At 37.0% G+C, this 17,537-nt stretch overlaps 1 protein-coding gene and 1 long non-coding RNA gene across 2 annotated transcripts; one reads left to right on the forward strand and one right to left on the reverse strand.

Annotated features, from left to right (window-relative positions):
* Window positions 1–10,674: 10,674 nt before the first annotated feature.
* LOC113758204 lies at window positions 10,675–11,665 on the reverse strand. The gene is made up of 2 exons (XM_027301157.1): window positions 11,209–11,665; window positions 10,675–11,022 (listed from the first exon to the last, which is right to left on the reverse strand). Exons 1-2 carry the CDS (start codon window positions 11,635–11,637, stop codon window positions 10,921–10,923), a joined length of 531 nt encoding a protein of 176 aa, XP_027156958.1. The 5' UTR covers window positions 11,638–11,665; the 3' UTR covers window positions 10,675–10,920.
* A 1,109-nt stretch (window positions 11,666–12,774) lies between these two features.
* Window positions 12,775–16,036, forward strand: LOC113758206. The gene is made up of 3 exons (XR_003466632.1): window positions 12,775–12,979; window positions 14,771–14,849; window positions 15,996–16,036. It is a non-coding gene; the product is annotated as an uncharacterized LOC113758206 (long non-coding RNA).
* The last annotated feature ends 1,501 nt before the right edge of the window (window positions 16,037–17,537 follow it).

A 17,537-nucleotide genomic window follows, 5' to 3' on the forward strand; every position in this document is an offset into this window, starting at 1 on the left:
TTAAATATTTCTTTTCCACCTATCAACTCTTAACACTTCTATATACAAAATCTTTTTTGTACAAAACTTCCTCTAATTCACCAAATTTATTGCACGCACCTCACTAGTTGGCCACACTAGTATCATGCAATATGGAACTTAATATGCATCAAATTAAACATGCACCAAGGTAAATAAAGTGTGAGGACCCGTGAATTTTTCTTATTTTCTAGACTTCATTTTATTTAATTGCATGCCTTTTCTATATTTTCTTTATTAGGAAAAATTTTCTAAATAATTTTATGAGTAAATAGGGTTTTAAAAGTATTTTTCTAGTATAAGTTAGTTTATGAGGTTTTAAGAGTATATACCAGATGTGGGACCCACTAGTGCGGTAAGTTCGATAAAATTCGGCCAATTGGGTTAAGTTTCGTATACAGGGATTAAATTACTAGGTGCTAAGAAATAATTAGGACTTACCTAAAAGGATTAATGTTAGAGAGACAAGAGGATAAGGTTAAGCTTAAAAGGGGGCTAGGTGTCACTTTTTTATTGGAGCTTGGACTTTGACCATTTTATCACCTTTACTAAATCACCAAAAATTGACCCAAAATTCATCTTTTTACAAGCTCCTTGGCCGAACTCCATATGGAGAGAAAAGAAAGAGAGCTTCAAGCTTCAACTTCCATTTCTTGCACAAATCTTGCAATCCAACCATCCAAACTTGAAATTATTCCATGAAACCTTCTAGCTAGGTAGGATTGAGGAAGTTGGTGGAGTTGTTTTGGAAGCAAGAGACCTAAGCTACTACCTTTTGTGAGTTATCAAGGTATGGTGTGTAAATATTCATTGTTTGTTTCCAATAATGGTGAATTCATGACTTGTGATGGCTAAAGAGATGTTTTAGTGGAAGCTTTTATGATGTTTGGTGGAGATTGATGAAAATTTTATTTTATTCATGATTTTTCTGTTTTTATATGTTTATTATTATGTAGCCATGGATGATGGTTGGGAATGGTTTAGAATGAAGCCTTAAGGCGTAAATTGTGGCTATTTGCGGAAAATTTCCGCTTTGAAAGGAAATTTCGGAATTAGGGTTTCAATTAACCCCCATTCTTCCCGGTACTGTTTCCCCTAGTTAGAGGCCTGAATTAGCCTTAGGTTAAAACATTAAAGTTGTATAGAATGATATTTTATAGTTTCCTACAAAATTTCACCTCAATCGGAGCAACGTATCCTGTGAAAAGACTGAAATACCCCTGCTGCCCTGTTTCTGTCCGAACCTGATAATCAGCTTCTGTAATTGGTTGTTTTGACCAGGAATACTACTGATTTGGTTGTCTATGTCTTCTTAAGACTTATATTCTTGTATCTTAGCTTCCAAATGGTTTTGGAATCACTTGAATTGGAATTGTATATGCTGAGATATGACTGAATGAATCAGGACTGCCACAGTAAATTTCGAATTGGACAATCTGGGATTGTTTTGGTAAATTTGACCTAGATACATTGCAAACTGGACTGAGTGGCCTTCTTCAACATTGTATCCCTTTTCCTTAGCTTCTAAACGGTGTAAATTACACCTCAATCCGATAAGTGTAACCCCAGTTGTGTCCGTTCCGCTAAATGACGTCAAAACTGTCTTTTGGTTTTAGGACATAAACTTCATTTCCGGACATTGTCCTAGCTTGAATTTATACTTGTACCACTTTGAGCCTATTGAACGGCTAGTGAAATGAGATTATATTGTGTATGACTTTGGGATTGATTGAGGAAAATAATGAAGCCATAAATGGCTGGAAAATAGATAAATACAAAGGGCGTGCTGCCCAAATTTACACTCGAGGATTAGGTAACGATTTGAGAGTGAGTACCATATGAACCATCTAGATATTTGCGTCCTCTTTTCTCGAGGTATATAAGTTCGAATCTGGGTGAAACTTGTATACTTGGAAAAATGAAATTTACGACTAATAGAAATACGTTTTCTTCCTTTCTTCGACTCAAATGGATATTTCAAAGTTTTTCGAGCGAGCATAAGTTTTCCTAAATATTTTACTCATGTTCTTCGGTTTAAATGTACTCTTTTCACTTCCAAAATCATATTTATACTTTGTACTAGTGGTATTTGAATTGTCTTCAATTCACCTGACTCTTGTTGGAGGAACTGTAATATTTTCTCTTGATTAACCTTAGGGTTCATCGGTGATTGAGAGTGTTACCCGGAAAGATATTCTGGACGTTATTTTGCCTTAATAGGTGAGTGTACCACTCCCCTCATTTGTTGCTTAACTTGGTTTCTGCACCTGCAATCTGTGATTTAAATGACTGTACTATCTGTTTGTTCTGTTTGAGACGAGGGTGTACTTTATCACACTCGTTCTCTTGTCTGTCCATATGCCTATTTACTGTGTGTAATCTGTTATCTGTTTCTGAGTCTGTTCGGACGTCGTTTGGAGGCTGGTATCCAACGACCTTTCTGTGACCTCTGAGCTCAACACCTGTGGCAAGTTACTCGAGTCGAGCCGGCAAGGGCCTGGTCGATTAGATAACGACCCAAGTAGTCTGTTTCAGGAATCTTTGGGTATTGAGACCCTTAATTCCGGTATACTCGAGTATTACCACTTCTGTTCTGTTCGGCGTTCGGGCCCGGTAGGGGTATGTTTGGTGGACGGAAAATTGGTGTAAAGTGGGGTCTACGGATATGTTGGTTCTATTTACGTTGACGGAGAGTCAACAGGTTCGGATCAAGTACTGCAGATGAAATCTGGCTCCTGAGAGCCACTGTATCCTTCCCTTTGAATCATTGTGTCTAATCTGCTTTCCTTTATATCTGGTATATGTATCTGATTGGTTAAACGTGAAAGGCCATGATTTTACCCCTATATGTTTGGTACCTCATTGAGCGAAAGCTCACCCCTTCCTGTTACCTTTGTTTTCCTTACAGGGAACCACTTCTTGGAACTGTGACTTTGAAGCATGAGTTGAGCTAGTTTAGATATTTTGTATTGCTCCTCAATGGTTGGAAACCCTAATTGTACTTGCTCTTTTGAAAACGAAGCCCTAATTGTATTTTGTGTAGTACGAATACCTCGGATTGCACTGTATGTTAAATTGTTCAAGACTCCAATGTACATATATGTATAAGTGTTTAACCTTGTCTATTAAATGTGTTCCGTTGAGACTATGATTTTATGGTTTGGTGGGCATGTTCTCACCTTAGTAGTTTTCGATTGTTCATTTTCTTTGGGTCCTATCGCGCGTACTATATTGGGTTTGTGTAAATCGACTCCGTAGTCCTGGCGAGAGTTGGGCAGGCGGTCCGCCGAATCCTTAGGTACGCCTTAGGGGGAGGTGGGGCTGTCACATAAAGTGTTAGGGTTAAAACGCTCCTCAAATATCAAAGTAACCACAAATTCAAAGCAAGCAAGAAAAAAAAACAAGATAAGAAATAAGAACCTAATTTGTGGGGCCTCACATGTCTGACACAAAATAAGATGGAACTTGAACTTATTATCGATCGGACACAAACTCAAAGAACCGGCCATCCAAAGAAAATAATGAAAATCCCTTTAAAATTATCAGGCGATTGCTTTAGATGCTAATTTAAGTATCGGATGTCCAATAAACCCAATGACTAGTTTTTCAGCATTTAATACTTGACCGTTGTCCTTATTTCTGCACGATTTTTCAACACCTATATAAAGAGTAGTTCTAGAATTGAACAGAGACTTTTGCTAACAATGATGATAAGTTTCCAAGAGTGATTTTAACCTAACATGCTCTGTGATGACCCCACTTCCCCTTAGGGCGTACCCCAGGGTTTAGCGAACCGCCAACCCAGCTCTTGCCAGGACTCGCTCACTCACTTCAATAAAATAGGTTACAACTTCAAAAGTAAACGAAACAGCAGTTCCCAAACTTAGGATGTACATTTATACCCAGTTCTATCTCAAGCATTCATACATTTCCCAACATAACAAAAGATTCAAGTTCTAGATAACTCTCAACCGTAATCGAGCACTAGCACAATTATAATCACAAAAGTCAAAACTAGATGATACCAGCCTATACTAGCCTCACGCCTATGCTTGTATCACCTGTAAGAAAACAAAACTAATAGGATGAGTCAAAACTCCGTGAGGTTCCAAAATATCACGCAACCCAAGTAGCGAGTTGACCGTTGTATAAAACTTAAAATATCAAAGTAGCGAGCATAAAAGTTCATAAAAATGAACAATAACACTTCAAATAGCAAATTATTAGATATCCAACATTTCCAGGTAAAAGGATACAGTCTGCTCTCGGGAGCAGGTTCCGTGGCCACTTGTTCAAAATCTGTTGACACTCCGTCAACCATGGAATTATAACAAGTCCAGTGGAGCACTGCTTAACTCCAATCTCCGTCCACCATTCAAACCCCCTACCGGGCCCAAACTCCAAGATAAACACTAGTGGTAATACTTGAGCATACCAATTAGTCGAGGAGATAATACTCCACTCGACAAAATAGGTGACCCATGGCTCGTTATCTAATCGACCAGGCCATTGCCGACTCGACTCAATTAACTAGCTAGTGGGGTTTGGGTTCCCAAGCAGTCAGTATAGTCGATGAGATAACATCTCCAATCGACTTAATAAAGATAAAAGTACGGAAACAAAATGAGAGGCGCCTCCCACTCGGATTGAGTGTGGTACATACTGCCGCTCAACACTTACAAGTCAAGTACAAGTACAAACACAAGTACAGGTCAATCAAGTGCAATCAGGTACAAGATCATTCAAGAAGGGGAAGACGAGTGCGAATAAGGGCATACCCGCCTGGCCCTGACCAAGTCACAAATAATGCCTAGCATGTCACATATCCACACATTTCAAGTATTTCAAGTCAATATACAGGTAACATGCAAATCAAGTTACTTGTACATGCATGAATGAGATATCAAATATTTAGTTGAGTTAGGTCAAGCGCGATAACGTACACACTCGCCTATGAATGTCAAATCAGGTGTTTAGTAAATTTCTAGCAACAATGAGCAGGGGACATGCAGTTGGAACACTCACCAATGATTTACTGCTTTCCAAAACCAAGTTCAGATTCAACTCCCTGGTTAGAATCAAAATGTACGATAAAATATCGTATAGCAACTTGAAATCAATTAGGGTTTCAAAATATAAGAGTTTCACTTAAAGAAAACCAAGTAAATAGAACTCATTTAAGTAGTACTCATTTTAGTTATCAAACCCTAGAAAATTCATGCTCGCTCTTTTAGTTTCGATAAAGAAGCGTTTAAAACTTTTAAGTTCGCAACTTGGTATAAGAAACAAGAAAATGTTGTTTAAAACAGTCGCTACTTTCTCTTTATAAAATATATAAGTTTTGGCAAAAAATTCAGTTTATACAACTCTATTAAGGGGAATTCAAATACCCTAAGCAATTTAGGTTCAATTCAACCAAGAATCACCACTCAAGTTCCAATTTCACTTGCTTGAACTTCACGAAATAAAACGGACAGCATTTCCTTTGTATTTTCCTAATTTTCCAGCCATTTCAAGGCTTTATTTTCTTCTCAAATCAACCCAATTCAAACACCATAAGCAAGCATATCAAGATAGCTCTTTATCTAGGCTTAAAACCTTAAATTGTAACTCATTTCTAACAAGTAACCATACAATATCAAAGCTGGAAATTCCTTAACAATGCTGGAAATTCATCTTTTAAAACTAAAAGTCACAATCATGCTACTAATCACCTCACAAATTCCATATCCAAGCTCCATACCAACATAAGATAGTTGAACAACATAAAGCAAGGCTAAAATGGCAAAACCTTAGCTGAAAATCCACTAATCTACACCAAAACTAGAGTATCATCCAATATATTTCAAGATTCAAGGCATCTACTCCATAGTTTGCTAAAATAAGAAAGAGAAAGGAAGTTTTAGACTTATACCTTCCAAAACACTTGAAGAAAGTGAAGAACCAAGTTATTTCTCCCAAGAAATTCACCACTCCAAGCTTCTTAAGCACCAAGGAACTAGTTTAATCGGTTTGGATTTTGAGATTTCAACTCACACAAGGCAAATTCAAGATGAAGTTGGAAGTTCTCCTCTCTTGTTTTTCTCTCCCAAGTTTCAGCCACCATGAAGGAAAAATGGAAGAAATGTAGCCAAAATGAAAGATAAGAAGGAAGGAATTTGCCTTGGTCATCTCTTCTTTGATTGACAACACTTGGCACATCAAGATTCCTTTCTTTTTTTTTTTCTTTTCTTCCTTTTCTTTGGTCCAAGATTTCGGCTGGTTTAGGGTTTAATTTAGGGCTGATTAGATGAAATAAAAACAAAAAGATTAGGGTAAGAAAGTAGTGGTCAAATGGTATGCTCAATCGGTAACAAACGGTGTATGTCGGTTCAAGCCTATTTTTTCCTTAACTCTCTCGTACTTGTGTTTTAACTTATGATTCACTAACTTATTATTATCACTTCTAATCACATACTTCCTCTTAATTAATACCCACTCTTATCCACCAAATTTAGTACACACACCTCACCAAGTGATCACATTACCAAAATGCACCAAAAAAAACCTAGCATGCATCATTCCTTTAGAAAAATCATAACTTGAGTTATAAATGTCAAAAATTCATACAACTTAGCCTGTTAAAAACTAGACTTCAAACACTAATAATCTTTAGAAGACACCTCAAAGAGATTCAGTTCATAAGTTGGTCCAAATTGAGCTATAAGCTACTACAACATTCCTATTTTTACTTGTGTAGGGCAGAATTTTCGGTCAACTTTGCCGATTTTCTGGTATTTATAAAAATTGAATCGAACTCTAAATTTTACACCGTAGGAAGCTCTATGAGTCTAGTTTCAACTTTTCAACAAATGGAACTCAATTCCGACTTTTCTATACAAAGTTTATAGCCAATTTCCCAAACCTGCGCAAAGCCTCCTGTGAAAATTCCAGATTTTCTAACAACTTGAGAATATGAAACTTTTTCTTAACAAAATTCACTCCCTTGGCTCAAATTCAACCATTAAACACCCAAGAATCTAAGGCAAGTAAGTTCAAATAAGAGTTATAAAGACAAGTAAAATTTTGGGGCCTCACATGCTCTTTCTCTTTCTTCTAATTTTTGTGTAGGTGTAATATATTGTTTAGTTTTTCAATTGTGAGTGAGTGTATTCAATTTATAGATTTGTGAGGGTTGATTTGGTAAGTTGTAAAACTTCTTGACTCAATCAAAAGGAGTTTTGTGTGAGCACGAAGGAAGTCTTCTGTTGTACAAGATTGATTTGCTTTACCAAATTGAAAAAACTCAATAGTGGGTACAACTCCGAATTTGAGTTCAAACTTGGGAGTTAGTGTGGTTTGCAATTATTATTCCCTATTTCTAATTACTTCTTTTCTATGTGTTTAAGTGCTTTCATTGCTTTAATTCTACTACATCTTCAAGTTGGTGCTTAATTATATAATTAATCACCTAGGCAACTTTGTAAATTTATTTTAAACAAAATTTGTATTAATCATGCTTAGATTTCAAATCAATCTAATTCAACCCCCTCTTAGGTTAATCTGACCTTATACTTTACATATACATATTTGGTCAACCTATTGAATTAGAAATCAAATTCCTTCAAACAAAAAAAATTCAAAAATATGGTTTTGTTAATAAGATAAAATTACATAGAAGTTGGGATTTTGTAAATAATTTAGAGCTAAAATATAATTTGGAAACTAAAATGACAAATTCATAATGCCGCATGAAAATGGAGAAGATTTGAAAACTTAAGAGAATTAAAGGAGTAGACAGCAAAAATATATATGTGGTACTAGGAAGAATGTATTAGGAGTGTGCAAGATTGAAAAATTCTAATTTACCAACTGAATTCGAAATTTTCGAAATTGATAATTCGGAATTCGAAACTAAAATCGGGTTTTCCGATTTTGAATTATGCGAATTTAGTTCGAATTCAGTAATGAGATTTTTCAAATCGGAATTCCTATTTCGATTTCAAATTCGTTTTTCCATATATATATATATATATATAATATTTTATATATATATGTAATATAACATTTATATAATAATAATAATTTTTATATTCCTAAATTGAAATTTATCGAATTGAATTCGGAACGAATTTGAAGTCAGAGTTAGTGAATCCGAAATCGAATTCGGTCGAAAATTCTAATGCCAAAATTTCGATTTCAAAGTTCCAAATTACCGATTTCAATTCTGATTCACACCCGTAGAATGTATCACTTTCATTAATTAATGCATTAAATGTCCAAACAAACCACTTGATTGCATTGAAGAAGCGGACATAAATGAATAAATCAAGCATCAGACTGGTTTGATTTAAATCGGAACGGATTGACGGTTCACTATTCCGTCCGATCGGGTTAACTAGTTTCCAAGATTTAAAGCGATTTTTTAACCTTTCGGAAGCTCAAGTTAGTTTGGACAGCAACCCGCGCCAAAACTATGGCTTGCCGATCTAGGGGTGGAAAAGAATGTAGAAGGAAATCGTGCGATATCTAAACATGATGTCAGAACATCCGTCAGATGGTTTCCTTTGCTTTCCTCCACAATTTTCCACTGCAAGTTTTGAGACGGTCATCCGAGAACCACAAAATGGAAACCGGTATATCACATTGTCTCCGCGGAACAAAGGGAGGAGAAAGTCCAATCAACACATCCAATGATGAAGAAAACAGAGCTGGTTTTTGTTCCTGCACCAGGCAGAGGCCACACAGCATCCATAATCGGGTTCGCAAAGCAGCTTCTTGAAAGAGAAGAACGCAAATCAGTAACTGTTCTAATCATAAAGCGGGCTACTCCACCTAAACTTGATTCATACATTGAAAAATTAGCGGCCGCCAATTCTAATATCCGATTCATTAACCTCCCTTCTGTTGATCCACCGTAGCCAGAACCGATGAGGTCGATCGAGAAGTTCACTGCTGTTTAATTGAGAAGCACAAAGCTCTCGTCAAAAATGCCATGACCAACCAATTTTGTCGAACCCTGTACTCAACTCGCCGGGTTAGTGATCGATTTGTTTTGCACATCAATGATTGATGTAGCTAATGAGCTTGGTGTTCCTTCCTACATTTTATTCACATCTAGTGCTGCTTTTCTTGGGCTTATGCTTTATCTCCCAATTCGCCATTCTGGGAAGGGGTGAATTTAGCATTTCAGATCCTGATTCAATCATAACTACCTATTCCCACCCTGTACCCTCGAGGGTTTTACCATCTTTTCTGTTTGATAAGACTGGGGGTTATGGATCAATGTTATATCAAGGTACACGATTTAGAGAGACAAAAAGCTTTATCATAAATACATTTGCCGAATTAGAATCTCCCATGCAACTGAGTATCTGGAATCAGATAAGGAATTAGCACCAATTTATACGGTTGGGACCTGTGATCAACTTTGAGGTCGAAAAGCATCCGAACTCCTAAAATATTATCAAATGGCTTGATGACCAGCCATCTTCATCTGCTCTTTTCCTCTGTTTTGGAAGCATGGGAGGTTTTGAGCATCCCCAGATAGCAGAGATGGCGGCTGCTCTGGAGCGAAGTGGATATAGATTCTTATGGTTGCACGGGCGGCAGCACCAAAGGAATTCAGTGCAAAGCGAGTTAGTATACCAATTTTTCTGAGATTCTGCCAGAAGTGTTTTTGGAGCGAACAAAGAAAAAGGTATTTTTTGTGTTATAGCCCATGAAGCAGTTGGTGGCCTTGTATCTCACTGTGGGTGGAATTTTATACTGGAAAGCTTGTGGAATGGTGTGCCAATTGCAACATGGCCTGTATACGCTGAACAACAATCTAATGCTTTTCAATTAGTAAAAGATTTGGAATTAGCCATGCAGTTGACCTTAGACTACCGTTTTAAGAATCCTCATAAGCTTGTACCATTTAATGAGATAGAGAAGGCCATAAGGTGTTTGATGGACGATGAAAATCCTGTGCGAAGGAGAGTTAAGGAGATTGGAAAGAAGGCTATAGAAGCATTGATGGATGGTGGCTCTTCTTTCATTTCACTTAGACGTTTCATTGAAGATCCTTTGGTAGCGCAAAAATGACGAGTGTAACTTATGGATGCTTAGTACCAGTGTAAGTTATGGGTTGTGGATAGCATATCAAGTTTCCTGTTCAACATACTGCAGACTCGTATAGTATGCTAACTAATTATACTCAAGAATTCAAGGACAATTGGATCTTGTAACTTCAAATTTAGCTGCATTTTGTGATTATTGCCAAGCTTTCATCATAACAGATTAGAACAAATTATCAGAACATTGAGTACCTTGTGCCAATAAGCTTTATTCAGGCCGTGTATTTGGTCTATGTAAATCCACAACTACTTTGTCATTGTTTATGTCAATGGGAAGCCAACTCAACAATACACTTAATTGAGCAAGGCTTTTTTGCCATCAGGAAATCATAGTTACCCACTACTGCTGATGTTATCTTCCTCATAACATACGAACATAACTACAACAGTTCTTTTTTCCGGGCACATTGTGGCTAATATCCGTAGGCATGTGTGACATTCAAATATTCGAGATGAATAATATTTCAGTCATGATTCATCTTGATAGATACAACTAGCGTGTACAGCATCCTGGAACTGCCCAATTTTCTAAGCAAGAGTATGTGTTAATTTCCAGTAATCTAAATAGCAGCATTAGGATGGTTACAACCTAACTGCAGTTTCAAAATCTGTTAAACCTTTAGGATGATGACAAGATAGAAGTTCGAAAATGTGCAAAACCTATAAATTTCTAAAGACTACTCAGTAATTCGGTCTATTAATAGAATTTGATGATAGTAATCGAATTACATAAAAGAATGAGAAACATGGCAGCAAAAGATGACCGATGTGAAGAAAACTAGAAAAGCAGTTCTCAGGAGTCTGTTTACGTGAAACAACTTGAGAAGTTGATCTGAGTATACGAGTCTCTCTTCTTGCTCTTCTTTTTGAAATGCTTAGAAGCAGCTTTCAGCACCTTTACCCATCCCTAAACAACAAAATTTATCTCATTAATGAGACTGCTAAAGATAAAAACATATTAGCTATTAGTAGCACTACTCTACACCTCAAGAAAAATAGTCAAATCACCACAAAAATATACCACTCAGATAATTAATCAGAATAAAGTCACCGAAAATTAAGTTTTTTATTTCTGAATAGTGAATGATAGTACCTTTCTTGGTGTTGGACTAGTGGAAGGAAGCTTAGAAGAAGGGCAAGGAGTAAAATCAAGACTGTTCTTCCTCTTTCTCTTCCTCATCTTTTGATACTTCAGGAGATTATCAGAAACAGCATCAGTGAACTTTCTCTTGATATTTGCAGTCACTTTCTTGATCTTGGTCAGCCCTTCATCATCATTGTAAACAAGCTTTCTCGAGAGGCCGCAGCTCAGTACATTTCTGCGGTCATTACTGATGGGAGTTGTTGAAGGAAATTTCCTGTGGATCAAAGGGGACCAAATGGAGCTCTGTGAATAGTCAAAATCAAAGGCCGAATTGTCAGGGAATTTGGAGAGCAGATCTCTGCACATAGAGGATTCTAGGTACTCCACCACCATCACCAATGCGCCCCCATAAGGGGCAATCTCGGGGTTCATCTCCATGGAATTTTAGCCAAGAGAAAAGCTGTAATGATGCAAGTTGTTCGAAAAAGGGTAAAGCAGAAGTAAAAAAGGGTAAAGCAGAAGTAAAAGATACCAAGAGAAAAGTAGCCGTTGGAATTTGTCACGTTAATGTATGCGCAACGGTCCAAATATCAATAACTGCTTTATAAAATATGCAGGATCACGTGTGCCAACGTTGTCGTTTGCCAATATTTGCCTCCTTTAGCTCCCAAAAGAAAAGAAATAAAATAAAGTAAATACTCCCTCCTAATTTCTGAAGATCTATAGTTTCGGCCTCTTTTTTTAATTTGATTGACCTTTTTTTAATGGCCAGGTATAGTCTCTTAAAACTCTATCATGCATTAGGTCAGAAGTTTAAATCCTACCTAATACATTACAAGGAAGTAAGTCAAAAGTTTAAATCCCACTTGATACATGGGAAAAATCCATTTTTCATCCTCAAACTTTGTGACTAAGACACATTTTGTGAGGACTCGTAAAAACTATTATTTTTAAGCCTAATTTGTGGCTTAATAAATTATTTAATTGGATATTTGCCTCGAGGAATATTTTCTAGTCTTATTAGACCTAAATGCATGGTAATATAACTTCGTTATATTTTTAAAGTAACTCATTTCACGAATTAATTTCCTGGAGCGCGTTTAGTAAAAATAGTGAATAGTGCTTGGAGATTTTATCCGCTTGAGAGTACAATAAGTTTGGAATATTGGAGACATGTACAATGGACCTAAATTCGGTATTTTAATGTTTAAATACTCAGGTGATAGTTATTAGTACTATCGTTATAAGAATTTCTCGGAAGTTTCGCGTTATCGCGCTTAAATTGGAGATACGCGTTTTCACACGCGCGATTTAAATTCAGGAACTTTAGACCCTTATTTTGGGACGATTGAGAGTGAATAATATTTATATGAATATAAGTGCATTAGAGGTTTAGTGCACTAGTGAAACAAATTCGAGAGGAATCGAACACGAAACGCGCGGGAAAAAGAGTTAACATTTGAATCAATGAGAGCCACACATTTTAGTTTCACATGGGTGCATCACACCAGATCAAAACCCTCCACTTTATCACATCAAACAGCCGTGCAACTCTTCTTTTCCTTCCTCATTCCAGCCGTGCAACTCCAAGGAAAAACAAGACCAAGTTCTTCATTTTTCCTTCATCAAATCTTCATCAAACCTCTTCCAATTCACTCCAAATTCGAACTACACTTAACTAAACATTTAGAGATCCCATTGAGCTAAGAAAAGGAGCTGCTATCCATGGTTTTCTTGAGCATCTAAGGGGCCGAAATTTCTGCCTTCATCCTCTAATCAAGTAGGTGTTAATCCAACACTTAAATCTTGCTTTATGAAGATCATCTTACATGTATAAGGTAGTATTTGCATTTGGGTAGCTTGTTTATGGTGTAAAATGAAATGGGTGGGCTCTATGAACTCCCACCTTTGTCTTGAGGACTGATCTCATGCTTGATGATGGATTTAATGGTGATTTAGTGCTTAAATTAGTGGATTAATGTTGTATTGTTGGTAGAAAATCATAGGAGGTGCTTGGAGCAAAAGTGACCGTTTTACCCCTGCCTTGTCCGACCATTTTTGTGCACAATTTTGAGGTTCTAATGACTTGATTATATTGTTTACATGTTATTGGGAGTGTGTACAAAATTTCATTGAAAAATAACATGATTTGGTTGGTTAAATGAGTTGATTTCCAAAGTTAGCAAAACTGGAAAATGAATCCCGTATTGCCCAGGCAGTCATCTTGTATCGGCTATAACTCTTTACTCCGATGTCGAAATTGAGTGCCGTCGGTGGCATTTGAAACTAGACATTCCCATCTTTCCATTGGTACCAAATGTACATTCTAGTTCCACTTGAGTGAGCAACACCATTCGATTGAAAATCACTGTCCTGTTTCGTTTCTCTCCAGGAGACAGGACAGGACTTGTATCTTCATGCTCAAAAACGAGCTGTTTGTGAATGGAATTTGAAAATGGTTTCTTCTGAGAAAATTCAGCTTTATGAGAGAGCTTTCCAACGCCATCAACCACGCCCAATTCCAAGTTGAATTGAGTGAGTTGTGGCCAAAGTTTGAAACAGCTACAGTGATAGAATTTTCCACTTGGACAGATTTGTAACTAACAATGACTTGGGACTTGTTATTTCGAAATTCTTGATGTAAATCACCTATCAAATGTATTTTGAATTCTTGCTAGACCTGATTATCATAAACGAGACATGTTTTAGGTATCTTCCCTTGGTCAAAAGTTTAGAAAAAGGAAATTTTCATACACGAGGCAGCTTTGCCTTAAAAATTTGGAAACTTGAGTGATTTCGTTAAGTGACTTTCCGTGCATATTTTTCTATGAAATTTGACAGAGGAATAGCCCTTATATGGTAGTATAATCATACCAAATTTGGTGCTATTTCAAGTCTGTTTAGATGTTCAAACAAAGTCCCAAAGTTCATGTTTAAATCTGGAAATTCTTGATCGAGGAGGAATTTTAGCCAACTTTGAGCTGCTATATCTTGGCGCTCAAAACTTCAATTCTTGTACCGTTTGTTTTGTTTTAAACTTTGATTGTAGCTCTAATTGAGTTCTAAATTTCGGAGGTTAGTTCGTATTGTATGAATTTTGCCGGATTTTCAAAGATGGTCAAAAACCAACCCCGAAACTGTCTAAATGGTCCCAAGCAGCAACTTTGAGTCAATTTTTGAATACCTTCTGTTTGGAATCATGGAAAAGTATCTTCTAGGAACTTTTAGCGCTTTTGAAGAAGTTTCCAACGGTATCAAGCTTTCCAATTTTGGACCTACATAGTGCAAGATACGATTTTTCTAAAATTGACACCCAAAGCTGAAATTTGTCAATTTCTTAGAAAATGAGATTTTGGAAACTTGCCTTCTTTTCTCGATACCGATTGAACATTTTGAACTCGATTTCATGGAAAATATTAGTCTCTCTCTTTAGACTTTAAAACTTTACTCTTGAGCCTCGATTATTAATAATTAAGGCCCAATTAATGAATTCCCCTTAGATTGTATAACCTTCTTTGATAAGTAGGGGTTCTAAGTGATAGTGTATAATAGTTGATGGTTATTTGCCCAGGCGCTCAAGGGGACCTTCAAGAGGAACTCGAAGTGGACGTCTAGACATTTGTTTGAGTATTACTCTCTTGTTGCTATAGGTGAGTGTTCCATATAGGAATACGTAATTGGAATAAGTCTATGACATGCATAACCCATGATTATTAAGTGTTAAGTGCTATATGTTAAGTATTTACCACACTCATGCATATCTGAATAAGGTATACTTGAATTACTCGACATGAAATACCTGAAATATGTATATTTGAACTATTCGATATGAAATGCTTAAAGAGCATATTTATGTGATTACTTGAAATATTAGATATGAAATGCTTGGAGAGCATATCTACATGATGTGTTTAAATGATTAATTATGCTATGACAGCATAAGTCGGTTGGAGTGAATCTCCTCGACTCTTATGTGGAAAAAGTGAAAACGGCCAATGGTGGCCTATTAAAATGACATATGTCTACCAATTAACCGTAATTACCACCGTTAACCGTTTACCGTTAACCATGTTTACTTACCGTTTTCTAATCTATTCGGCTACTTGCTTACTTGATTATCTGCTTACGTAATCACCAACTTACTTGATCACTTGATTATCATGAATCGCATGTTATATGAAGTTGTCCATCATTGTTAGGCGAGTGTGTACTTTACCTCACTCGACCTACTCAAATGATGAATTTTACCTTTTGCCGAATTACTTGATTACTTGTGCATGTTGTAAGCTCTAAGCTGAATTGGGCCCTGCTCATCGTTACTAACCTACTCGAGCCAGGACTGGGCTCGGTCGGGTAGGTTGGAACCTTGGGATACCGTTTCGGTATACTCGAGTATTACCACTGGAGGGATAAGGTGATGGCCAGTCAAACCGAGGGGATCCGGAAGTCATAAGGTGCAGATGACCGACAGAGTTCCACTGGAACACCGTATCCTACAGTATATGTTTACCTGGTATCATGATGATTGTTTCGTGCTAAAATGCCAACATGAAATCCTGAGCTATGCCTGTAATAAGCTCCAATCACTCGTGAACTATACATGCTAATGTCTCATACCATGATAAATGTCTCAAATTACCCGTACAATGATTATCACCTCATGATAACATGCCATTGTGTAACCTTGAACCATGCATATGATATGCCCAACTTACTTGATTTATTTGAACTGTTAGAGTGTCTTGGAATCTCACTGGGCTGTGTAGCTCATACCACGTTGTGGATTTCTTTTACAGGGTTCGAGACCAAGGGTGCTCGTGAGTAGTACTAGATTGTTTTCTTTTGAAAACTTTAAGTTATATTATAACGGATGGCTATTGTACCCTTTTCCGTTGGGTTGTATTTAAGCTTGAAAGCTACATAATTGTAAGTGTGAGATATTTGAAGTACTTTAATTATGTATTGAAGTTACTTAAAGTATTTCGAGCTTTTGAATGATGGATTGTAGTGAGTCCTGGCGAGAGCTGGGCAGGCGTTCCGCGGATACCCTTTGGTTCGCCTTAGGGAGAAGTGGGGGCGTCACAGTTGGTATCAGAGTTTAGGCTTCAAATATTTGTAGTGTATCCTAGGCTTAAATGTTTAGGATGCCGGACTGTGGGACTGGTCTGAAAGTTAAATGATTGCTTGTAGCGATGAAATTTAGAGCCAATTCACGTGGTCTCTACAAAGGAGCAAGATAGGACCAAGTGGTGTTATGGTCCTTACTATGTGATTGAGTAAAGGTTTAAGTGCCCTTCTAAAAATGTAAGCTGTGAATCATGAATGTTATAGGTTGTAAAACCTTTATCTTGATGATTGGAGGGAATTTGATATGTATGTTGGGTAGGAATCTCGAATGTGGTGATTTACTCTTGGGACCGGCCGGCTCGAGCTGTGAATTACCTTATTTCGGATTCTTGTACCCGAGTACTTGAGAGTTGAGGGCAACCATAAGGACTTTATATCTCCATTTTTGGGGAATAAGAATGAATCGATATTTCATGTGAATGGTTACAGGAAACCAATAATTGTTTGGTTAAGATGGTACAATAATTAAGAGTGGAAGATGGAAAATATTGTAACCCAAAAGATCCTTGTGTTGGGATTGAAATCGAGCATGTTAGGGAACGAGAATCATCTAGTTTTAATTAATCTAGTGGATCCCTACTTGTGATCTTTCATAGTGAGACGATGGGAGTAGAACCTAAGAGTTTGCGCCTTGGAGATGAATGTACTTGTGATAATCACTTGTTTATTTTTGTTATTGACTTTGACTTGGCATGAACTTTACTTGACCATAATTTGTGTTATGATTTAATGAACTCTAGTTTGTGTTTACTTGCATAGTGATAATGTTATTTGTATAAGTGATTTCATCCTCTTTAAATGTTGCTACCGGTATATGAGTATAGTTCAATTTTAGCTAAGTGTGAGGTTTATACATATGTGTATAGACTAGCTGTGAACATGGAAACTAGAGGACAACGAAAGGGACGTCAACCTAGACAACCCCGAAATGAAAGAGTAGCTAATGGGTCCGGTATTGATCAAAACATTGAGTCAAGTGTTGGGAGAGGAAATGACCAAATGGGACAAGTTTTAACTCGCATGACGGATATCCTAGAGCTCTTAGTAGCTCAACAAGGTCAAGGTGTTGGACAAGGAAACCAACGTGAAAACCAAGAAATAGGGGAGGATCGAGCTTTAGAGCGGTTTCAGAAATTTTTCCCGCCCAAGTTTGCTGGAGGACCTGATCCAGAGGTGGCTGAGAATTGGTTAGAGAATATAAGAAATATATT

This window comes from Coffea eugenioides, unplaced genomic scaffold (assembly GCF_003713205.1).
Source record: "Coffea eugenioides isolate CCC68of unplaced genomic scaffold, Ceug_1.0 ScVebR1_38;HRSCAF=212, whole genome shotgun sequence".
NCBI classification, from domain to species: domain Eukaryota; kingdom Viridiplantae; phylum Streptophyta; class Magnoliopsida; order Gentianales; family Rubiaceae; genus Coffea; species Coffea eugenioides.